The sequence below is a fragment of the Aptenodytes patagonicus genome, chromosome 7 (genome assembly GCF_965638725.1).
Source record: "Aptenodytes patagonicus chromosome 7, bAptPat1.pri.cur, whole genome shotgun sequence".
In the NCBI taxonomy this organism is placed as follows: domain Eukaryota; kingdom Metazoa; phylum Chordata; class Aves; order Sphenisciformes; family Spheniscidae; genus Aptenodytes; species Aptenodytes patagonicus.
In genome coordinates this window covers 65,213,544-65,238,945 of record NC_134955.1, presented here as the reverse complement: position 1 = coordinate 65,238,945, position 25,402 = coordinate 65,213,544, and the positions used below count along the sequence as shown (strand labels likewise).

Sequence of the window (25,402 nt, the reverse complement as noted above, 5' to 3'; positions counted from 1 at the left end):
TGCAATTCCTGTAACTACGCGGCTTCATGGCATGTGATGGGGCTGATGGCACTGGCGAGGCAACCGACACATGAGACTGCCTAAAAAAAAATCAGTCATGGGTATTTTTGTCTGTTTCGCATGCCTAATGAAAAAATAGATTGTATAGTTGTATAAAAGTGTTCCCTGCTAGATAAATTTCAATTTGTTAAAGGCATTATCAGGTGCATAACTGGTTAAAAACTGGCATTAAAATGCCTGAGGAGTGGATGGCTTCTGAGGCACCTGTATAGGGCACTGAAGGCCACTTCAAATCCCTGCTTCACTGTGGATTTTCTTTAAAACGTTAGAAAAGCCACTTAAATCCTTATCTCTAAAAGTACGTTGATAACTAAATGATGTGACTTGGTACCCTTAAGAATTTAACCTGCAACCTCTGGCGATGCCCCCAACTACTGCAGTGCCTCACTTCATGGGCTGTTGTGGCAGTAAAGACAGTGGTGATTTAGAGCTGCTCCAGGATCCTGGCAATGAGAAGAGCAAAAGTGTTTGAGAAAGCTGGGAGGGCAAAACTCAGTGTGAACACGCTTCCTGAGTTAGCAGCACTTCTGGTAAATTGGATAATTTGCTTTCAAAAGGAAAAGGAGGCTGAAGGGAATAGTGTAGAAAGGAAAGTTCCCGCTTGCTGCACAGACATGGTAGTAGTTAATTAGTTAATATTTATACGATATTTAGATTTGAAAAGACCCATTCCTGTAGAAATATTTTCATCACCTTCATTGCGCTTCGGATAAACATCTTAATCTTAACAAAAAATACTGTGTTTGTTTTTAATTGCTTAACACCATGTTGCTGAACATAAATGCTGGAAATAACTCTTTTCCCCAGCTTTCCTGTCTGCAGAAAGTGAAACTCTGTTACTGGGTGGAAGGGAAGGGACTATATAAAGGGCCCAGGGGTGAATTTCTCACCCTCTCCCTGGGTTGGCAAGTACTTAGCGGTTCTTTTGGTAGTTTCTATCATTTACAGCACATACCTGCTTGGTGTATTAGTTCATATTAGCAGTGCTGTCTGGAAGGAGGTCTCCCAGTTATCCCTGCTGACCACACTTTGGTTCATTTTGCGGAGCCATCAGGGTGTATGGAAATGGTTATTTTGAATGAAACAGAAATAAATGCTCCAAGAAGGTACCATGACTGTCTGTGGGCATTCAGGTTACAGCTAGTCCAACACAACCTTTCTTCCCTACACACATGGTGGGTACGCTACACCCTGAACACCAGCTCTTTTGATCTGCTGATCTGTTCCCGTTGAGCTGCACTGCTTCCTACTGTAGACATTGCCTCAGCTGACCTGAATGGTGAAAGGAAGATATAAAAATATCATACACAAGAAATAATTCCTTCTGGCAAAAGAGAGATGGGAAGATGACAGACAGGCTTGTGCTCATTAATTTCAAATAATTGTTTAAAAAAAAATTTTTAAAAAAGAAAAAAAACACACAGTTGTAAATGGTTCACTGGCAGTGATGCACCGGTCCTCGTGATAGAAGAAAACCTCTTTGCTGTTTGGTGACGTTGTTTGATGAGTGCGGACAGATAAGGAACATCTGCTCTGCCGCGGTTTGCTTCCCCCAGCTCCCTGCTGAGGGAGGAGACAGTGCTTTCCTGTGAGCTGCTGTCTCCGACCTTGGGAAGGGAGGCACGAAAGGCAACAGAAGAGAGGAGATTAATTTTAAGTCTGGCTTTTCTGTATAGCCGTTAAAGGAAGGCTGAGAGTAAAACCATGGCTGGCGGCGCTCCTGCCCTCCCCTCCTCTTCCTCCTGGGAGAGTTCAGCACCGCCGTGGTCCCTGCCGTGTCCCCATGCTCCAGCCCTTAATGATTAGTCTGGTTTGTAGCACTTGTTGATAGCTCATTACTGGATAAAACAGTCATTGTCCAGCAGTGTGTATTGATTTTCGGCTAGCCTATGTGACACGCTGCTTCTCTGTGTTATTCCTCCCTAAAGAGTTGTTCTGAAGATTAGCTTTAAAACACACAGTGAAATGTGATAGATTTTGGGTGTTTTCAGATTAGCAGGTTCTTATTTTGTTCTCTCAGATCCACTTTTTGGCTCGGTGAGTTTTGGCCCAAAGTAAAGAAAATGATCCGTTTTTTCTGATAGCTTTTTTATTCTGGGTCAGTGACATTTTGAAAACTAGGGCAAGAGAAAACCAAGGTCACTTAGAGTCCTATAAAAAGGCCTAACAAAGAATCCATTCATCCTCATAAAAATAAAAATCCGTATTAATTAACCACGTGGTAGAGAGAAGAATTTAAGAGCTTGATTAAATCATTAGCACCTCTGAGCAGTAGAGTGGGGGGGGGGAGCTGGGACGGAAAACACATTAGGCCTGAAAATTGAAATACGACTGCCTGCCATGGTGCCAGAAGCACATCTGTACTGAGCTGTGTGTTGTATGGCCTGGATGGAAGCAGAGTGACTGCTGCACTACAGTCTAGGGAGATATTGGCAGGCATGGAGTTTTGTTATTGATTCACAGTGAGTTTTTTTTAAATTATTATTTATTTGGGTAGGAAAATAAGCCACACTGCAGCTGAGGCTGCGGCTGCTTGGAAGGCAGCCTGGTGGGTTGCACTAGGCAGTTGCTGTAGCTTGGGGAGGGTGTAAGGTGTGCTTAGATGTGTGCAGTGAAATAACCACCTTATATTTCGCCAGGTGAGACATTTGACTGAGAGCTGCCCACGTGCACCAACACTTGCAGTATCTGGCCCACATTGCATAATGCTTCTGCACGTTAATATGGAGAGATTCAACCAAAACAAGACCAAATGTCCTCATCCTAACCATCTTTCTGTAACCAACCCCAAAAGCAAGTTCTCCAAATCAGTAGCATGTGTTTGGCAAGAGCTACAGCTGGAAGAGTCACTGGCGTCAAGCAGAGTAGTTAATATTTGCTTTCCCTCCCTTTTCAAATGCCAGCAATACCAGCCTTGCCTGCCTGATAAAATTGAGCACAGCTACTCAATAATCACTCATTAGGTAATTGGAATGGCTCCCACATGGGTATTCAACCAAAGGGTGTGGTTGGGTCCTGTGCTAACATGAAGCAAATATCTCCATGCTATTTATGTCCTCCTTGTGAGTGTTGTGATGTTAATTGGTCTGTGTGGCAAGTTTGCACTTATTTTCTGTTTTCCAAACAAAACAGAATTTTGAGATTGCATTTCTGTCTGTGTCTTTAAGTCAGCCCTTATCTTAGTGTTCATCATGATCTCTGTGATATTTAAAAAGAAGCATAAAACAATCCAGCAAGCAGGGGAAATCGACTGTTTGGTGCTCCGACAGGATCATAGTATTGCAGATTAGAGGAGGACTGTTGAAAGATGTGTTAGCTACAGGATGCAAAACAGCCCTCGACGCACGTAATGCGTGAATGTTTTTCTCGCCGCTCACCCGCCCGGTGAAGCAGGAGGTTTGTGGACAGGTGGTGGGTTTAGGAGCAGGAGACTGCGGCTTGCTCCGCTTCGTGAGCTGATGAAGCTCGGCGCGGCAAGCCCTTCAGGCCGTCTTGGATGATGAAAAGCCACCCAGGACTGGGGTTTGTGTTTGCCAGATTACCAGGGCGTAATAAAGTGTGGGACATTTTCCTCCGAGTGGCATTTTCATTTTCATGGGCAGAGCAGTCAAGATTTTTTTGTTTCCCCCAAGGGCTTGATACTTTTGGTATCTTTTACCCTGCCCAGCCTACAAAAACATACATAGCTATTGCTGAGTAGTCTTGCCACTTGCCTTATGATATCAAACTTGCCTTCACGTTAATCTTTTGCGCAAGAGCATGCTTTCAGAGGCAGAAGAGATCGTCCCCTCCCACCCCATCTCTCAGATTTGTTTCTTCTTGCAAGCTGATGGCCTGGTCAGAGTCTCCTGCTGCCTCTCCCATGTGGCAGGAGCATTTACCCCAGCTGGGAAGTGGGCAGCGAGTAACCCCACAGCTGCCTTGCCCACCATCTCCCTCCAGGCCTAGGCCATGCACACTGCCCTACCACCCACTGCTCCTCAGGGACCTGCACCGGGGCCGTGGTGCATGACGTGCACTGTCCTCTCCTATCCTCCCGGCAGGGCGGTGGGCCAGCATCCCACCCCATCTGCGTCCCCGTATGCAGGAGCGCCGAGCCTCTGTGTCGCCATGACCCCAGTGCCCACAGCTCCATCCTCTGCTCCTGGCTGCTCAAAGCAGCCCCTTCTGCCACTCGGCACAGCGGGGAGAGGGCCTTGCGCTTTCTCTCCGCTTTGTACCTCTTCTGCCTCTCAGTCTCTGCCTTCCTGCTGCCTGGGATGAGAGGCGAGCTGCACGAGAGGCAGGAGCATTGCAGGCCGACCCCTGGGGTGGCTGCCCGTAGCCATGTACAGAGGGGCTGGCATCTGCCTCAGCCCTCAGAGGGAAGGGCTGGGACAGCCGTGTGGCTGGCGCAGGCCGAAGATGGTGGTTTGGGTGACCAAAACATCAACTCTCCTAACTGTATCATCTTGCCCTCCCTCAGTTAATAGTCTACTTGACCTGCTTTGTAATGTCTGGGCTATTAAAAATCAGTGCGGCCTTTTGGGGTTTTATTCAAATGGGGAAGAGGGCGGGGATGACCGTCCTTCCACAGCTCCAGGCAGCCCCTTGCAGGGGGGTACTGCTTTTTGGCCTGTGTTTTGGGAAGCCAACCCCAATGCTTGCAGTCAAAGCTGATGTGGAAAGGGAGAGAAAAAGGAGTTTGTGTTCATGCCTGCTCCCACGAGCTGTTGGGATGGCCGTTGGCGGCAGCGCCTGTGCAGCAGTGAGGCCTGAAAGGCCGTAATCTCAGGTGCCAACACCTCCTGCTGTTACCTCAGACAGATGTCCAGCAAGGATGTATGGTTTTGGTGGTGGTGTGTCTTGGGAATGGGGTATTTTTTTGGGAGGGAGTGTGGGCTGGGAAGTCGCGTGATCCTCTGGTCATGACCAGGGATGGGGCTGGGGAGCTGGTCTGGTCTGCCTCTGCTGCTCATGCTCTGCTTCACCTTTTGGGGGAACTAGACTTTTCTTCATTTCTGCTACCCACAAGCCATGGAGAAAGGATTTCCCCTCTCTTGATCTCTACTCTGATGTGAGAAATGGTTTAAATATCCTGATTTTTGAAACACAGGCTTAAACAATTTCCTGTCTCCCTTCACAACCACTGGTAGTTTATCACTGCATACCAGCCTGCAGGACCTGGGTGAAGAGCTGTATTTCTGCGTGACCGGGTCACGCTTTGAGTCCCATTTCACCATTTTTTACCTGGGCATGAGTTCAAGCATTTCCTACTTTCTCCCTCCTATTTTAAGACCCCGTGTGCCCCTGTTTGGCCAGATTAATGGTCTGCATTCCCCAGGGAGGGCCCAGCACTGAAAAGGATGCTGTTAGAGGGTGTATTCCCCAATGACAGCTTAATAACTCTCCCCAGCCCTTCAGTTAGCCTAGACATCCCGTTGTATGGCTTCACCTGCAGATTTGCATTTATCGCCTAACCCCAGCCTCCATCCTGGTCTTGTCACCCAAGCCCATGCACAGATTTTTCCAAATTTCAAGATGGATCTTGTACTGATGACTGCTGAGTCTTTCAAGGAACATTTAGGAACGGATGGAGTTATTCTAGACATATTGCTCTGTAGGATGATGTGTTCACACTGCTGTTTGCAATTGCTGAGCTTTTGAGAAAAGCTTCATTAATTGCTCTTTTCTGCATCCAGTAGAAGTATGTTTGATGGTTGCAGAGGTCCTTGCAGTATCATCTCTGCAAGCAAGAAAATGTCAGCACTAAAATTAGAGTTGAGAAAAACTAATATTAAATTGTATCTTAATACCTGGAAGAACGGACCTTAGTTTGAGATGGATGCCATGTATCTTTTTGAGAAAGAGAAATAAAACCAGATAACTTTTTCCATTAACTGTTTTTTTCTTTTTTTTTTCTCAGTGCAGCGAGAGTTTACACAGAAGAAAACCTTCACGAGCTGGATAAATTCAATATTGGCAAAGGTAAGAAGGGGATTCTTTAGGAAAGATATTCCTTTTGCCTTTTTGATTCATATGTGCTGTATAGAGATTAAAATTTTTAGGAATAAACAAAATTAGCACAAGATTTTTAGGCACTGGCTGGAAAAAGTAGCCCCTGGAAAGCATTTGTTTAAAAGGTGTAACAGCATTGTATCAGTGTTCGTCCAGGGACATTTGTAAGAGGCGGTTTGTTGAGTAGATGACAGTATCTTTCTTGCTGATGTGGTAAAACATACTTGTGCTGGATTGTGGCACGTCTCAGGGTTTTATGAGGTTCTGTATTTATGATTAGTTTTACTGTGTTCAGGTAAGTATTATTCTATTATGCAATCCAAGAACATGAGTTTAATGGGATGATCTGAGTGACTGGTAAGTATTAAGACAAACTACGTAAGTAGCGTAGGTGCTCTTTAAGCTTTCACAAAGCAACTCATGCAGCATATGCTGGGGCTTTGACTTGCTCAGGTACAAAAAGAATCCTGTTTCGGTCCCTCCTTGAGCAGAAGCTGCTGAGCTTATGGTAGGTTTGTGTTGTCCACAAGTGGGTGAAAAGAGTGAGGGTTTAGTTATTCAGCCCTATAGTCAAATTTGTACTCAGGGTACCTTGATTAAGAAGTCAAAATATGAATTAACTGCTTCTCTTAACTTTCTCTTTTTTAAAGTTTTTTAAGTTACCTCCTTAAAAAGTGTAAATACTTGAAAATGAGGCCTAAAATAACCCTTGTAAAACTCAGAGGCAGGGCAAGGGCGAATAAGAGACAAACATAACAGTGGGTTAGAAGAAGCAGGATATGGCTGATTAAGAGGCAGGATTTATATTTCAGCTTATTAGAAAAATAAAGGATGCTAAACATTTTTTAACAACAGAGTAATCTGTGATGTTCTGCAGAGTGTTGAATTCAAAATGACAAAAGATGGCGTGACAAGCACTGAAATTTATTTTGCAGCATACACCTCCTTCTGTAATCTCAGACCTGTATACAGATATACAGCAAGGACATTTGCTTTTGGATCTGTTGGAAGTGCTTTCAGGTCAACATCTGGTAAGACAGAGTAATAAAAATATTACCTCAATCCTTTGTCAAATCCAGCAAAGATTTCTGGATATACTTAATTGTAACCATATGAATGATCCCTCTGGAATCATAGAGCTATTTGCAAGTAACTTATTCTTACACCAATGACACTGAAACACGCTGAAATAAGTTGATCCAAAGTAATTTGTGAATCTTTGCAGGACTTCCCTTATCAAAATATAAAATACAATTAATTTTTGCAACTGAGGATGTAACCTGTTCTTTTTGCTTCACAGCCACGGGAAAAAGGATTTAATACCTTCCAGTGCAGAAGCAACATAGAAAATGCTTTGGCATTTTTAAAGAGCAGATCAGTGAGTATTAACTTCAAAATTCACAACTAAAGCCAGTTTAGCTGGTGGAACATTTTCTTTGTTAACAATGATCCTTTTTTTTTCCCCCTAGATCAAGCTGATAAATATTCATGTTGCTGACATTATTGAAGGAAAACCTTCCATTGTGCTTGGCCTAATTTGGACAATTATATTTCATTTTCATGTAAGTATTTCAGCGATGTAAGGGAGTTTTAGTAGAGGGAAAAAGCCTAAAAATGTGTTGACTTACATGGTTTCCAAACAAGATGAATTAGTACAAAGCAGAAGATTATTTTCTGACATCTGGAAGTGACGGCTCGGGGAGGAGACGCACCAGTGCGTCTTTCCTGTGTCTCAGAGCTGCTTCACCAATGCAATGATGGCATTACAGCATGATGAACAGTATCTAGCTGCAAATGGTAGGAAGGAAAGATATTGAGATTTTTTTAAAGTAACCACTTAGAAAATAGGCTAAACTTTGCCTATTTGTCTAAGGCCTGTAATGATTAAGCTCTAAATAGAGCAAGTAGTGCAAAGTGGCTCACATCCCATCTCCCTCAGAGGCAGCCCCCCTCTTCAGTGTCGGCTGTGCTCGCAATGTGTAATTCTTGCTATTATTTTTTTCAGTACCAGGTGCCTGAAATAACATGAAGGCTGTCATAGTGATGTTTCTTACACAAGATACTGAGCATGCATCTTGCGTGGCATGAGGTTATGGGGAGGTTTGAAAGCACGGGGCCTTGCTTTAATCATGTTGCAGGACTGTAGAGGATGATGGAGCCAAACATCACTGATGGAGCCCAGCAGTGAATTAACATAGGTGCACTGGGGGTGAACTGGTGACTGGGGCTCAGGAGTGCACTAAGCAAAGTTATTTAACAGTATTGTAGCCCACATTTTTCTTGGTAAAGGTACTTTGGTGCTGAAGATTCTTGTGCTGCCCATAGCCTATGCATTATCTTTTTACCTAAACCAAGCTTCTCTAATGAAATGTAGATCTCTGAGGTCTATTGAGTAGGTTTTCCTGCACCCTGAGTGAGCAGGCAAACTCTGAGCATGCCTAATACATGACAGTGTTGACAGCAGAAAACACAGCTGCCACAGGCTGCCTTCACTGGTAGGAGGAGTAGAAAAGCACATTGAGTGAGGAGGTCCCTTGTTGCCATTGCTGGTACCCACAGTATAACATGGAAGTCTTTGGGTGAATATTTCCTGCCAAAAAATCACCTAAAGATGGGAATTCAGCATGAAATAGTTCAGGTTGAACAGATAAAAAAACCTGATCTGATCTTTGGGGGCAGGGAACTACTATTACAGCTGTGATTGAGTCCTTTCTGTGGTTTTCTGCCATTGATATCTTGGTAGTTTTTCACTGAAGCCTGATTAACTCTCCCATCATCTCTGATAGATTGAAGAACTTGCCAGGACACTTGCTTGTACTTACAATCAGCCTTCACTTGATTGTTCAAGTGCTGTTGACTGCTCTCCAAAGGCAAGCCGATCAGCTAAAAAAAGTGCTAAAATTAAGGAACGGTGGAAGATCTCTGCTACAAAGGCTCTTTTGTTGTGGGCAAAAGAACAGTGTTCACTGTAAGTTCCATCCAAGACTTATAAATAGTATGTTACACATTGTATTTACTGCTTTCCTCTAAATGTGGTGATATTTTCCCCTGTTTTTTTTAACATTACGTAGTGACAGCTTAGCAAAAAATCCTTTAGATTTCAGATGTTGTTACCAGTACTTTTAGCATCAATCAGGCCCTAAATGTTTTGACATGAGCCCTTTAAGTATAATAACGTGAAGCTAATCCTACTAATAAAATACCACAATATAAATTGAATTGTTTGGCTTTTCTCTTTTAGGGGCTTCTGTGTGATAAGTCTAGTGGAATGTTTACATGATTTGCTAGTTTTAATCCTCATGGCTGGCACTGTTTAACAAAGTTTCAATAATTAATTTTTTTTTTAAATGGAAAACGTAGGATTTCTAGGATTCCCACATCTCAGGTTTTTCTGTCAAAACACTGCATGATCCCCAAGAAGGACCCTAGTCCTAGAGGTCCTAGTCCCCCAATTCTAACAAGACGTTTGCTTATGTTTGAGGTACAGATAGCTCTGTTGATTTCAGTGGGAGTATTCACAGCGCACAATCTAGAGCAGATACAGATATTTCTTGCAAGGGGCAGGCTTTACATTTTCTTCAAGGGCTACTTCACTCCAAGACATTTCAAATATGTTTTACAATAACGTCAGCCCTTTTCTCTCCAGCTCTTTGGTTGCTTTATGTGCTAATAACATCCTACTAATATTCCATGTTGTTAGTGGGAGATAAAGGCCTTCATCAGCACATCAGACACTTTCTGCTGGGAGAATGTTTTCAGGCACTGAAGTTTCTCTTTTAGCTGTGTTTTATCAGGACGAGATTGATTGGCATGTAAAAAACCAGCTTGCTCTCCATTTAATCATCCTCTTTCTTTTGCTTGTTTTTCTTTTTCAGCAATATTGCTGTCTGTTTTGTAGCATCCTTTCTGAACTGTGATTATTACCTTGAATGATTTTGTTATCAGTGAATCCTATAGTTTTTGGTAAAAGAACAAATCTTGTAAATCCTGGCCCATTGTTTTGTAACTAAATTTGATCACCTGAAACCCCACATCTTTTCCATGCCATAACATATGCATAATATACGGCTGTTTCTGGAAAGTTGTCCCAGAATTCACTGTGGCTTGCAGAGCTGGGCACCGCACAACACTGTCCAGGCACCGCTTAATAGAAAATGTTTTAAAGACACTAAGCTAAATAAGAGAAAAAGAAATATTTTTCCTGCAGTAATAGATCACTTTTAAGGTCTGGATTTTCTAAAATGCCAGACGTGATTCCAGTACTCTGTGCCCTTACAGACAAATACCTACATGTTCTTCAGTGCTTTGCTTGTTGTTTTTCCATCCCATAGAATGCATAGATATTGAACGCAAAGGTGATGTTCAGAAAGGATATTGGATCAGCAAGGCTTTATCTTCAGAATGTAACATAAGATAAAAACATTGAGTCATTCTGCAAAAATAGTATAAAAATACATAATTGTAGCAATTGATAGTACTGGCTGTATTGTTGTCTGACCCAGCTTCTGCAGAAGTTCAGTGGCAAGGTTCTCTATAACTCCTTGGATTTGGTTCATACTCAATTTTACTGAATTTATATTGTATTCCTAAATTTGTACTTAGGACATCTGAGGAAACAGGCTATAACATTTTGTTTCTAATAATTTTTGGGATAGGCACGGCTCTATCAATGTGACTGATTTCAAGTCAAGCTGGCGAAGCGGACTGCCTTTTTTAGCCATCATCCAAACCTTACGACCAGGTCTAGTTGATTTGGAGAAGGCAAAAGCTAGAAGCAATAAAGAAAACCTGAAAGAGGCTTTCAGAATTGCAGAACTGGAGCTGAATATTCCACGGCTTCTTGAACCTGAAGGTAAATGATCTGCTTTTTTTTTATCTTTGTTATCAGGAGTGAGATTAATCCTATATGTGTTGACTTGTAATACAGGAAAAAGTAAGACCGTGCTTAAGTTTGAAATGGAACATTGATCTTTACTGAAATGATCAAACCTGAGGTTCTTTACTTTGTAACACCGACTGTACTTAGGATTTGTAGGATTTTTGAATTGGCAGCAAATGCAGGAACAATATGCAGAAGAAAGGATATGAAACTTTCCCGTTCATGGGAGAAACTTTTTCATTAGTTAATCATGTTATATTAAAATATTCTCAAGGAAAAAGATGTTCATTACATATTAATTTCTGCCAATGGTATGTTAACTGAGCTGCTGCAAAATAAACATGTTTATGGTAATTTGTTTTAATAACTGCAGTATAGCATGTAATTATGTGATCAGGCCTAGAAGGCTGCATAATTATGTAAATAAATGGTGTATTGGCTCTTGTAGATGTTGACATTATGAATCCGGATGAAAAATCAATCATGACTTATGTGGCTCAGTTTTTGCAATACTCCAGGAATTTGCTTGAGTCTGAAGAAGACATGCAGGTACGACATGTGGTTTATCACTGAGGCGTTTTTAAATGAACGTGCATCATGGATGCCAAGAATGTCAGTACTTTCTTTGCCCAGTTTATAACCTGACTCAGTAACAGTTAGACAGTAGATCCTCTGATTCAGCTACTGACAGGGCTGAATTGGCTTCAATTGTGATGCTCCTGTGTGGTCCTCAAGACTCAATGTGCTAGATTTTTGATGATACAGGTGGAATTGCTGTGCAGGTTGTCTTGTTTCTTCATTTAACTATTACAGAGGACATTTTCAATCCTGGTTGTCTTCATGTGTGCTCTGAAGTCTGTATGTGAATATTGGGGTAGAGGCAGACAGATTTGCAAATGTGCAGAACAACCCTGCTTTAAATTTAATGGCTTGCATGGAAGTGACAGAATTTGTCACTTACAGACCGTACTGGTTGGAAAACCAAGTTTTCTGTTCTCTATACTCTCCTATGAGAGTTTATTTATTAATTCATTAGTCACATATCTCCATACTGATAATCTCCTTTCAGTAGGACTGCAATCATGCTCTTTTTTTAAGATGCCTTCCTATATCCAGGTGCCAGGTTTAAAACTTTGGCCTTGCTCTATACTAGTGCCTGACCCAAAACTCATTAGAGTCCCCAGGAATTATTATTTGTTTTTCAATAGCTTTGAAAGGGGTTTATCATATGCTCAATATGTGTTGTTTTATGGCACAATGTAAATTAAAAACAAGGCTTGCAAAATGGAAAAATAAAATTTTCTGCTGTAATTACCAGGAAAAAGTAAGAGAGGCCATGAGCTGGTTGGCTGCACAGGAGAAGAAGTTAGCAAAGTTGCTGATCGACACAGAGAATGAAACATATTACCAGAAGTACAAAGTAAGTTGCATTTCATAATTAACTGCTTTTGCAAAAAGAAATATTAAAAATAGTCCGAGAAACATAGCTTTACATCTTCATTGCCTAAACTGAAGTGTTAAATAAACTTTTAAACAAGAGTTGGAAATCTGACAATGAATTTGGTAAATGCCCTCAAATGATTGAGGGAAGGATAGGACGAAATTCTTTCTCTTGGGAAACAGATATATGCTTCTTGGTTTCTGAGCAGAGCAAGGTATTTTGGAGAGAGTAAAGTAGTGTCTTTTAATTAATTGACATAGTTGAAGACTTGGACAAGAGTCAAGCACATAGGCCCTTTGCAGGGTCACCTTTGCCATTTGTGTAGTAATAACAACAGCTTGTTTTACCCAACTAATGTTGTAGAGGAGTAGTTGAAATGTTGGCTATAGATTGTGCCTGAAGTAGAATTTCCTTTGGTTTATATTGTAGCCAGAGTTTGTAATAAAATGGTCCATGGGGGACTGTGAGGGGAGGAATTTTCCCTTTCTCTTGGTGGGAGGGGAGAACCATGTCCTGACTGCACTGACATTATATTAAATACAGATTTTGCTAGTGAAGGCACCTGTAATTTGGGACCCAAATACTGCCTGGAGACAACTATGCCTCTTTCCTGCTATCTTGCTTTTCCGTGCATCACACCCTTTGAAGTTAATGGAAGTCATACCAATGTGTTCAAAGGCAGTACTTGGCTCCATGAGCTTCCATCTGAAGACTTCTTCTATGAATTACTCTTCCTTTTTATCCCTAGGAAATGATGTCATTTATGGAAGCATTTAACCAAGGAAAGAAACCCTTTCTGCCTGTGTTGTCATCAAAAAGAAGTGTAGCTGAGCTGAGTGAAGGCCAGAGGCAGATGAGAGAAGAGTGGGATAAACTGATCTCTCAGGTCAGAGGCATTTCTAGCTCACTTCGTTACCAGTGTGAGCGTGTTTGATGAAGAAGCCTAAGTCTACCCCAGGAACTCGCACAGGGAAAAGTGGGGAGGTGATACTTTATTTGGATCGATAAAAGAGGTATTGACCCTGAACCTGAAGTCCTGACAAACTGGGTGGTGTACAGTGCCCAAGAGGAGGCAGAAGGTGACTGTATTACCCTTCTGCCTCCTGAGCCTCAGAACTGAGATGTCTGCGAAAAATGGCCTGCATCTGTTATCTTTAAGCACTCTTCTGATCAAAGTTTTTGGCCTATTTATGCTTAAAAGGTTCTTTTGGGACAGAATTACGGCTCAGATAATGATGCAGCTGGGAAAAATGTGTTAATATATTTCCCACGGCACGGATGGTGATATAGTGAGATCTGGCTGGTCAGTGCTTTGCAATGAGGTTGGCTGTGTTGTCTCCCTCTGCTGCAAGTGGGATGTGTTGGGCCTTGCTGGTAATTGCTCTTTACAGAAGAGATGTTCCCCTATCAGCCCCATGATGGAAAGCTGTCCAGAGCATCTCTGGTTCCCCTCTATTTTGCAACTAATTTACTATAAATTTCCCTGTTGCTGGGCCTTGAGACGGTCACCAGCCAAGGATAGTAACTGCCAGATTTGTTAGAGATTACAGGCTGGGGAGCAAATCTGGGTCTCAGGTAAACACAGCTGATTTGCAGCTGACTTCACTGGAAGCTCCTTTTCTGAATGGTGACAGGTGTTTTTTTTTGCTGAGATGACATCAGCTTACGGAGCATATGTTAGTATCTTGGGGATGGGGAAGAAAATAATGGTGAGAAATTTAATCACTTCTTTTCCTTTTTAAGATTAATGAATGGAAAGTGAAGCTGGACCAGATGTTGCCCTCCCCTCTGGATAGCATTGAGGCCTGGCTTCAGGAGGTAGAACATCTGCAGGCAGAAGATTTGCCTGATTTGCAGGACCCGTTTAAAGCAATATTTGTCTTCAGAGAAATAATTGTAATATTTAAGGTATGCTGATCACAAAGGAACATTCTGCTTCAGTCTGACCTAGCAAAGCACTTGTTATGGAATTGCTATTTGATGTTTTGGGAAGTGATGTGGATATGTTTATCTTCTGAAGATGAAAAGCTCTTCTGAACATACCTTTGAACAATGATGAGATTAATTAAATAACCGCATGGGTCTATGAGGAAGGTTTCTAACTTCACTGGGGTGAGATTAAATTTGAGTACTATCTGAATGAGTAAATTATGATATTCTTTTTTATGTGGTTCCTGCACCTTATTTGTTTGTTAAGTAATAGCACAGGGTAATTGCATCCTTATCTTTAAATCTATGCTTAATGCATACCTATTCAGAAAAGCACTTGGGCTCAGGGTTACATTCCAGTGAGTTCATGCAGTTTGTGTGTTTAAAGTTAAGTATTTGCTGAATCACTCTGTAATTCCATTCAAAGCAATGGGAGGTATTTTGGTACCTCGGTACCATGCAAGTTATTTATTCTGATCTTGAAATCTTTACACTGATAATAGTTTAAACATCCTTTTGAGTTTGAAAACTTTAAAAAGAGTAAATGTGTTGATGCCTGGTTGATCATCATAATGCTGTACTCGGTTTTTTTTAATGAACAAGGGGGAAGTTGGATGTTTTTGTGACAAGTCCTTAGAGAGAATTTGAAAGAATGGGGAACAGAGGTTCTTGTGAGTGGCTTGATAACACCACTTTTTTGTACTGTTGCTAGTCAGTTTCTGATATGAGAGATGGCTTTTTAACTGATAACAGCTTTGCCAGAATTTAGCCATTTGGTCTATGATTTTTGTTGTTCAGCCTAAGTAGTTAAAACATTTCTAAGAATGAGACAGAGAGAGAGATGTCGTTGGTTTAGGGGTTTCTTTTTTCCCATTGAACATGTAGATAAAATCATTAAGTTCCTTAAGAAGAAACCCCAGATACTCAATTTCTGTCAAATCCACTCTTTCTGACGGGACGACATTCTGCTGAGAATTTTTTTTTGCCCCTCCTTCCTCTAGTCAGTCCTTTTAGTAAGTCTCACGTAGGAATCTTGTTGCCAAGGTGGTGCCTTATAATGGAAATTTTACTTTCTCTTAAGATCTAGGAAATTACCCATCAATGCTTGTAACTGTCTGACTAGAATAGTATTAAGGTTACAAAATCAAGTGTTTAAAATCTGTGCACTATTTTAGGGGTTGAGGGCTGCCCCAGGATTTAGCCATTGCCATTAACATGCTTTGTGGCAGGTTTTATTACATAGAAATGAACTTTCAGCATATTTCTTCATATGCCATTTATGAATATGGTTATCTTCTGTGCAATGCATTTTATGTTTTATTTTTATGTTGAGAATTTGGTGCTGAGACACATGCCCATAAAATATTCCCCAATTACGTGACACCAGCCATCAGAGGGTTAATGTGATATGGATCTAATCATAGAATCATAGAATCATTAAGGTTGGAAAAGACCTCTAAGATCATCGAGTCCAACCGTCAACCCAACACCACCATGCCCACTAAACCATGTCCCTAAGCGCCTCATCTACACATCTTTTAAATACTTCCAGGGATGGGGACTCAACCACTTCCCTGGGCAGCCTGTTCCAATGTTTAACCACTCTTTCAGTGAAGAAATTTTTCCTCACATCCAATCTATACCTCCCCTGGCGCAACTTGAGGCCATTTGCTCTCGTCCTGTCGCTTGTTACTTGGGAGAAGAGACCGACCCCCACCTCGCTACAACCTCCTTTCAGGTAGTTGTAGAGAGCGATGAGGTCTCCCCTCAGCCTCCTTTTCTCCAGGCTAAACAGTCCCAGTTCCCTCAGCCGCTCCTCATAAGACTTGTTCTCCAGACCCCTCACCAGCCTCGTTGCCCTTAGAGAAGGGCACGCTCCAGCGCCTCAATGTCCTTCTTGTAGTGAGGGGCCCAAAACTGAACACAGTATTTGAGGTGCGGCCTCACCAGGGCCGAGTACAGGGGCACGATCACTTCCCTACTCCTGCTGGCCACACTATTTCTGATACAGGCCAGGATGCCATTGGCCTTCTTGGCCGCCTGGGCACACTGCCGGCTCATGTTCAGCCGGCTGTCGACCAACACTCCCAGGTCCTTTTCCACCAGGCAGCTTTCCAGGCACTCTTCCCCAAGCCTGTAGCGTTGCATGGGGTTGTTGTGGCCAAAGTGCAGGACCCGGCACTTGGCCTTGTTGAATCTCATACAGTTGTCCTCGGCCCATTGATCCAGCCTGTCCAGGTCCCTCTGCAGAGCCTTCCTACCCTCGAGCAGATCAACACTCTTGCCCAACTTGGTGTCATCTGCAAACTTCCTGAGGGTGCACTCGATCCCCTCATCCAGATCATTGATAAAAATATTAAACAGAACTGGCACAGATCAGGCAGAGTCTGAGTCCCAGCAAGAGCTCCCTGTTCAGCCAGGCCGGTCGTCTTCCCCGCTCGTTCTTCTTACGGCACATGGGGACAGCCTGCTCCTGCGCCTTTAAGGCTTCCTTCTTGAAGAATGTCCAGCCTTCCTGGACCCCTTTGCCCTTCAGGACTGTCTCCCAAGGGACTCTCTCAACCAGTGTCCTGAACAGGCCAAAGTCCGCCTAATGGTATTAGATGGAAATTTATTGAGCACTCAAATAAAGTATTAAGCAAGTGTGACATAATAGGTTTATTCAACAGGTTTTGCTGTCAGTCTTTGCTAACACATAGCAAAGAACAACTTAATATCCTGAAACTGTTACAATGCCACTTTTTTGTCCTAAAGATGATAGTGAAAGTGAGGAAAAAACTGATAGCATGGGTAGTGTAATTTCATGTTTCTTATATTTAACTAGATGCACAATGGTAAGAGAAATCATGTAGTACTGCACTAAATATGCACTTTAGAAGGTGATGAGATAAATACTTTCACTGCACTTTAATGAATAAAGACACTGGAAGATTGTCTTGTGCTGACTATTTCTTAATAGCTCTTACCCTAATGGCAGGTGAGTGGCAGATTCCCAGATGAAATACTCTAGAATTAAAATGAATGGATTACTGTGTCTTTTTCTCCCCAGGGCTTGATGGATTGTTTTGATTCTCACTTGGACACTCTTCAATCATTTAAGAACGAAGATGAGAAGAATATGCCACTAGTCTTGCCTGAAAAGTTAGAGGAAATGAAAAGAAGGTTGTGATCCTCAAATTCCCTTTACTTTGACTATGTTGTATTCTAGCTCTGCTATTGACTTGCTCTGCTATTCTGAACAAAGCACATAATTTATCCATGCCTTGCAGAAAAAGAGCATTTTCCACCTAAGCACAGATTGACTGTTATGTGGAGCAGGCAGGTTCACTCATTGGTCCAATGAATGTCTAATTATGTGTAGAAAGTGGAGCTCATTAACAGGAACTTTTCAGATGCCCTTTGCTAGTGTGGATAGGAAACACCCATTAGGGGTAGGAAACATGAATATTTTGAATATAAAAATTTCTCTGGTGATGTGGATTCTTTAATTTTTAATTTCCACCTTTTAAAATCACCGAGATCTACAGGTTGTGCAACCCCATGTATCTGTTGGAGGATATTTTCAAAAGCGACCAGTGAATTGTGTCTGTAATTCTGGGGTTTTAGGCTAAAAACCTTATAGAATCATAGAATCATAGAATCATTAAGGTTGGAAAAGACCTTTAAGATCATCGAGTCCAACCGTCAACCCAACACCACCATGCCCACTAAACCATGTCCCTAAGTGCCTCATCTACATGTTATTATACATTAATGCCTTCTATAGCCAATGATTTTGCATCAACTTTTGGAACATTTCACTGTTTGCAGATTCAGCAATATTCGTTTCACAAACTCCAACACCTTTCTTGAATACCACTATGGACTGTGCTCAGCTATTGCCAATGAGGTGATGTTAAAGCTAAATATCTGGGACATGAAATATGGGACAAAAGAGTCTGTGGAATCACTGCTGGAAAATTGGAATGTAAGTTTAAAATATATGTATCACACCCTGACAATAATTCTTCTTCCCCACCTCTCTTTGATTCAAGCTTGTGTCTGTCCTCATCTGAAGATACTAAGATAGTTGGTAGAAGCATGGTAGACTTGTGAGATCTGGGATTTATGCAAAGAAGGACAGGTAGACTTCCACAGAAACTTTCTCCATGTCTTCCCATTTTCCTCTGAATGAGAGTTCTGTCTTCAGTTTGGAGAAACAGAGCGAGCTGTGACTGTAATTTTCTCTCTGCCCTTTTTTATTCTTTATTGGGAAGATTTCTTTCTTTCTAGACTATTTATAGGGCCAGCAGTAGCAGCCCTTCCCTAACTCAAACCTCTCTGGGGTAGTTCAGTAGTTGCTATCTTCAAAAACAACCATTACCCACAGAGCTAGCTAATACTGCCTTTTGCTGTTGCCTCTTCCTTTTCCAGCTTCCTTACCTCCTTATGCTTCGTGGTGAATATGAATTGTCTTGTTTTGTTATATTTTGTGCTTAGCTCAGCTTCTGGGCTCAAGTTATTAAAATGATGCCATGTGTAGGCTTATGGGAGGGGATGGATTACCCTACCCCAAATACTGCCAAAGATGCATCAAGAATAGAGGCAGAGAGATGAAAATGCTGATGCCATCAATTTTGCCCCATATCCAGTTAGTGGGACTCCCCCTGAATTCCATCTTAGTGGAGTTTCTAAAGAGTTTCTCAGAAGCTTTTCAGACTGGCAAATCCCTAGTTAAATTAGTGGGAATTTCACCAGCATCAGAACTGTGGAAGGAGGCAACAAGAAGTTGTATAAAATACCAGTTTTCCTGAGCAGTGTTAACCTTACCCTGTGGTGAGATGGGAGTACAGAGTTAATCTCTGCTGAGTTTCTTGATTCAGTTGGGTTCCTACCTTACTATCATGTTATTTCTACAGTTGTGGTTCATGGTCTTTCTCAAGCTGATAGAATTCTTTCTCTAGCTTTCTCTAGGAGTTTAAGGCTTGTTGCTGGCTCTCCTTCTGGTCCCATGTTGTGCAGTCCTGGCTGAGTGGTGGTGTGGTGGCCCAGGTTTGTCATGGCCACAGGAGAGGTTGTTTTGTAGCCTGCTAGGTAGGACGTTTGTAGGAGTGGGGTGAGATGCAGCTCAGACAGAGGGGGGGCTGAGGATCAACCCTTTCATTCCCTGTGTGAATGTTCAAAGCACAAGTCTCCTCCTCTGCTCACATTTCTTCCTCTCTTACCCTTTCTATCCCCAGTTTGGATCATACTTGATCTGTGGCAGGAACTAGGCACCTCGATATTTCTGGGCATGCAAGGAAACCCACCTTTCACTTTCACCACTTTTTTGACTTACGTGACTAAATTCTGCCTGACTTGTTCTAGATGCCATCTCTCAATATTGCCCTAGGGCCTTAACTTTTTGGAATAAACAGTCCTGACTCATGCAGGGCTGTGACTCAGGCAATGGCATTCAGGAGTTAATATTCCCATTTAAGTTACTCTCTGCACGAGCAGAAAAAGGAACAGGTCTATTTCAGACTAAAGGGTGCAGATGAGTTGCTGGATGGGCTTTGCTCAGTTTACGTTTAACCTGCAGGTTATAGGCTCATATTGAAAAAAATGTATCCCAAGCTGCATTTCGTGCCTAGTTTTATGCGGGTTAGTGTTACTTGTGCCAATTACTTTTCACTTTGGGCAGAATTTCATTGAAGAAAAGAGACTTGAAACGCAACTAGAAACTGCTACTAACATCTGTGAAGATTTGAAAAACAAAAACATAAGCAGTCCTGGCTTAGGTAAGTTCGTGCATAGAAACTGATATGAAAACCTCTATTTTGAACTGATGTGCTGTCACCAGTTTTAATTCACATTTATGTTCTGCATAAAATAGCCTCTCTGTTTCCAAATTTGTAATAATATTCCCTATTTGATGTCCTAGCTGGAGATCCTCAAGAAATTGGCAAACTTTTTAAGACAGTGGAGTCAAAGATTTCTATGTGCAGAGACTATATTTCCAATGTAAATACCACCCTACAGAAAGTCTTGTCTTCCTGGAGTAATTATACAAAAAACATCCACTTACTAAAGACGTGGCTGGAAGAAAAACGAAATGAGCATCCGAAAGAGGTGTGTGGTTGGACTTCTCTTTGTAATGACAGACAGAGATACTTGGAAGCCTCCTGGAAGGAAAGCATTATACATGACAGTGGTGGTTGTTGTTGCTTTTCTGTTCCTCATTTTGGAAATAAACTTTTGGCAGGGTTCTGCTTTAAATTATTTCAATGCCTCTGTCTAGATCCCTGCTGAGATCCTGGCAAAGTGGAATTCAGTTCATGGTTCCTTAAATGAAGCTGGAAACTATCTCATCGAAGTCAGCAAAGAGCACGTTGGATCAAATATTGCCAAAGAGCTGAAGAAACTGAACAGGAGGTGGGCTAAGTTCATCAAGAGGACACACTTTGTAAGTCACTAGTTTCATGTGACTCTTTTGCTATGCAGCCTTTGAAATCATATTTTCTAGACTTATCAGCTTGCTAATCAGAGGTTAATAAATGTTTCAGTCAACTCAGTATTGTGAGTTTTAAAACAGGAGGAACAGAGAATACACAGAGGTATCCCATTCTTAAGTCTTTGTGACTCAGTTAAATGCTCTTTATGACACGATGGAAAATGTTCAATTTTTTAAATGGAAATTTTAAAGCCACTTATAAAAGGAAATCTTACTGCAGGATAAAGCTCTTTTTCAGTTCTAGAGATGGAAGTAATCAATTTGTTAAGAGCTTGTGAGCCTTTGCTAAATTGTATAATCTCTGCCTTAGCTAGTAGAAAGTAATTATTGCTGCATAGATATTTAGGGTTGTGCAACTTTGCACCAGCTCACTTGACAGGTTTTTAGGCTGCTGTAGGTTCCTATACAACCTGCTTAATATACATACATTACATTTCCTAGAATGCTTTCACAAGAATGACATTTTCACTCTGCCTGGGAATATTAGAGCTCTTAATTTTCTAAGTTGAACTGTTCATTGTCATTAAAGGTACTGCTGTGACAATAAATGGTGGCAAAAAATTACAACACTTTTGTAGGAGATGAGCTTAATGCGAATGCAAGAAGATCGAAGGAAACATGTTCCCAAGAGTGAGGGAAATCCGGAGTTTCCTAGAAAAACCCGTAGTAAGAGATGCTTTTAGGAAATATATTCAGAAAACAGAGATAAAGAGGCCTCCTGCACCCTTACAAGGGCTTAGAGACTTCAGGAGTTATTTTTCTGGCATTGCTTTGGACATTATGGCTATAATATATATTACATTTATTTTTATATATAAAAAGGCAAGGGCAAATGCTTGAGCTCTGGCCTGTGACTCCCAGTACCATTAAACTGTTAGCATGCTCCCTAGTCTTGATTTGACCAACACCAGCTATCGTTCTCTTGGACAATTCCCTGGCATAGCCTGGGGGATGCTGCAGCCCAGGAGCTATTCTCCGTAGTAGTGTGGCTGTGGCTGCTTGCTTATAGGGGAGGGGGCAGGCCAGATGGGCACAGGTTGTGCTGTCCCACCTGCTCTCAGTGTTGAAGAACTGAGCCTCACATGGTTTATTTACCAGTATGTTTGGCATTTATTTCTCCTTCGATCCCTGTTGGGTGCAAAAGCTGGAAGGTAACCTAAGTGGTGAGTGTGTGTTGCAGGAGGGTAGTGGAGAGACCCATGAACCGATGATGGGTATGAACATCTTACCCTGCTCTTTGTTTATAGCTTGTTGAAGAGAGCACAGATGCTGCTGAAAAGACCAGGGAGCTTCCGGGGAGCCTGGAGAAAATTGAAGAGCTCCTTGGAGGGGTGGACAGCTGGGCGGCAGAGATTGGATGCGTGCTTGGCAAGATCAGTCATGAGAGGCCTGTGCAACCTGAGATGGAGGAACATTTGCAGGTGAAAATGGAAATATGCTGCTTAAAATACTTGTTCATCAGATTCTCATCTTTCAGCACGGGTTCGTGGCTGGGGTAAAATGAGCCATCACCAGTGAAGCAGAAATGAATGTGGATTTTGTGCTGTAACACTGGTAAAAAGTCAAGGCAATGCTAGTGTTTTGATGTTATTTCCCAGGGTCGCTCCCAGATGAGCTATAAATGAATCTTCCAACATCAGTGTGTCCAGATGACAAGCAGGTGCCAGTGAAATGCCGTTGGTGCCACTGATCAGCGGTTTGCTCTTGAGTGATATTAATTACTCCCTGTCCAGCACAGCATTCGCAGCAGACTAAAACTTTGCAAGGTGCCGAGTTGAGAATTTCCCCTGGTGATACAGTGCTTTCTGTCATCTACCCTGCAGTGCAGGGAGGAGGTTTGGGACAGCTTGGCTGTATTCAAGGCTTACCTGTCAAAAACTGGAATACTTGAAGTATTTTCAGCAGCATGCTGGGTAATTTGTGCATCTCAGCTTATAGGCAGTTGCTCTAAACATCCATAATGAGCACTGATGACTTTCTTGTTACTTCCACTGGTCTCTATTGTTTCCCATGTCTCTCTGCCAGGGATTACTGTTTCCCCCCCTAGCAGATGGCAGGTGGAAATATGTGTATATAACTCGGCAGCTTCAGTACAAAGTCTGATTTATTTTCTTCACCTGCCAGTGAAGGTGAGACTGAACAAAGATACCAAGCTTTGCGCTGGAGAAGCTGAAGCAGTGTCTTATGTTGCCTTTTCCTATTTCTGCAACAGGGCCAATATAATCTAACGATAGGAAGGTGACCACCAGAAGGAGGTTTCATTGGAGCTCTTCTGTCTAAGGGCGAAAATTAAACATAGATCTTCTTTGGTACATTAAATCCACCTACAATAACTGTGAACCAGAATTAGTGTTAGTTTACTTTTGGTTTGTGCCTTCTTGCACTGTGTTTAGTTGACAGAATTAGGAGTGTGAACCTATGAAAAGAATCTATTAATCTTTTTGTAATTGTGGGCATATGTTTATAAAATAAGCCTCCTTTTGCGGTGTGGCACTAGTTTGTTAAAAACAACGAAGTAACAAAAGACACCCTGAAATACAGCCTCCAAAAATGTGACTGGTATTGTATCTCCATGTCTGTGAGCAGAAGAGATCAGGTTGCTTATTACCTGCGGTACAATAGGTCGCGATCCAGAATAAAGCACCGATTATCATTAGAAGAATGCTAATTGACAACTTCAAACAGGAAAATGTGCTGAATATTCATAGATCAAAACAGCTCTAATAATGACATTTCATGATAAATATTCAAATAAATCACACTACTTTTGCATGCAAAATACCCGGCTGCTTCCTGCCTTTTAGTACTGAGTACCGCAAGAAAATCTGAGCCTTGATATGTGTTTACTTTTGGATGACTTCATGATCAGACGATGCACATCCAAATGAGTGGTTTGTACATTCATTTGGAAAGCTGTTTGGATGGGAGAGCGTGTTTAAAAAATACTTCTAATTGGCTCTGAGGCAAAGACATGGGAGGTATCACATTGACAGAAAGACTGTTTCAGCAAACAGAAACCCCTGTGGATGGCAGCAGACTTCTTTCTCTCGACACAGAGATTTTGCAGTGCAATACACTGACCATAACTGGAATATAAGATTTTTCCTTGACCAAATATTGACCATCCATGATCAAGGCTGGCTTTTTCATTCAGTTCCTTTAAACAAAAAGGCATAAATACTGTAGAAGCTTCTAATGCTTTTCATTCAACCAGAGCTTGGCTGCAAGGGGAACCTCATGCCAAGAACAAGTTGTGGCAGCAGAAGAGATATTGCAATCCCTGACACAAAATGTTTCAAGTCAGGTGTCCCGACAGCATTCTCACACCACTGGGCTGCAGGCACGAATTAAAGAAGCCAGAGAGAAAATAGAGGTACTTCTTTTTTTTGTTATTGTACTTTATACAGACAGACATCTCTAATTTTAGCATTATGTGATTAGGAAGTCTCCTTTTCTTTCATGTAAAATAAAAAAGGGTTTATACTATTGGAATCAGTCTCCCAGACTCTTGCTGGGGCAAAAACTAGACATTTCAAAGATCAGTATCTCAACTCGAAAAACTTTAGTGATGTTATGAAGCAATAGCTTTACATAATTACTGACACTCAGGCATGTTCTGAAAAGAGTCTCTTTCTTCCAAGGCTGTCATGGGTGACATGAACAACATCTTGTCCAAATCTGAGAAGAGACCCTCAGAGAAGGAGGCTTTGCTCAATTTTGAAGAATCCCAGAAAGAACTTGAGGCCTCCATTTCAAAGGCTGTGCAACTTGTCAGTCAAAAATTAAGTCCTGAAGAATGTGTTTCAAGATATGAGGTGGGTTTGTTTTCTGAGCCAGCTGAATTTGAGTATTTCTTTGTGCTATTTAGTATCTAAAAGGCTAAGGTACCACAGTGAGAAAAATATCAGAATTTTTTTTTTGGTAGCTATTAATGCTTTTCTCAGCTTTTTGATTTAGCACTGTTAGCATGGCAGGCAGCTTGAATGAAGAAAGGTATATCTGTATGGCAGTTTATTCAGTGCCCTGTCTTAACTTAAATTACTCCATCATCCCATCAGAACTCATCATGTTCTGAACTACAGCCATTTTTTTTGCCTGATTAATAATTAAGATTCTCATCAAGAATCACATGCCTGAATTCTTGGACAGGTTTTTGAAATGTGATTATAAATACTGAATCACCTCTTTTTTCCTAGTGGCTAACTGGTAAAGAAAGTGTCCGATCTCAAAATCTGGATCTCTTAAAGGAGTCCTTAGTGAGGTATGAAAAATGGAAGCACCCAAAATCTGTGTTGCCTCATCTTGCACAGCAGGTCCTGGGTGGCCGTGTGCCAGGAGCAGTGCAGAGCCTCACTGCAGGCCATCTCATAGGGTCCTATCACACTGATGCAGACCTTTCACCCGCTCTCTGACAGGCGTGGGGCATGGCCACGTATATTCTCTAGAAATGATGCAGCGTTCAGGGACCTTAATCTTTCTTCTTTGGTACCAAATTTGCCCCTAAAAGAGGAGTTACAAGAACAACATCTGCTTTTCTCCAAAAAGCATACACTGATACTGCCTGCAACCTTTTTACAGGTATTCAAGGGTGGAGAATGCCATCATACTCACCCATGCAAGGGCC

General features: G+C 41.8%; 1 protein-coding gene across 2 annotated transcripts in view; it reads left to right on the top strand.

Annotated features, from left to right (window-relative positions):
- Nucleotides 1–25,402, top strand: part of SYNE2 (spectrin repeat containing nuclear envelope protein 2) — a 205,929-nt gene that overhangs the window by 24,992 nt on the left and 155,535 nt on the right. For both annotated transcript variants that reach the window (XM_076345620.1, XM_076345619.1), the window contains exons 3-20: nt 5,966–6,027; nt 6,993–7,088; nt 7,358–7,435; nt 7,527–7,619; nt 8,844–9,025; nt 10,713–10,909; nt 11,385–11,485; nt 12,255–12,356; nt 13,126–13,263; nt 14,121–14,285; nt 17,356–17,468; nt 18,117–18,273; nt 19,969–20,065; nt 20,209–20,396; nt 20,566–20,730; nt 22,026–22,199; nt 23,993–24,151; nt 24,420–24,593. In XM_076345620.1, coding sequence (XP_076201735.1) covers nt 5,966–6,027; nt 6,993–7,088; nt 7,358–7,435; nt 7,527–7,619; nt 8,844–9,025; nt 10,713–10,909; nt 11,385–11,485; nt 12,255–12,356; nt 13,126–13,263; nt 14,121–14,285; nt 17,356–17,468; nt 18,117–18,273; nt 19,969–20,065; nt 20,209–20,396; nt 20,566–20,730; nt 22,026–22,199; nt 23,993–24,151; nt 24,420–24,593 — 2,441 coding nt within the window. The remainder of the gene's footprint in view (nt 1–5,965; nt 6,028–6,992; nt 7,089–7,357; nt 7,436–7,526; nt 7,620–8,843; nt 9,026–10,712; nt 10,910–11,384; nt 11,486–12,254; nt 12,357–13,125; nt 13,264–14,120; nt 14,286–17,355; nt 17,469–18,116; nt 18,274–19,968; nt 20,066–20,208; nt 20,397–20,565; nt 20,731–22,025; nt 22,200–23,992; nt 24,152–24,419; nt 24,594–25,402) is intronic.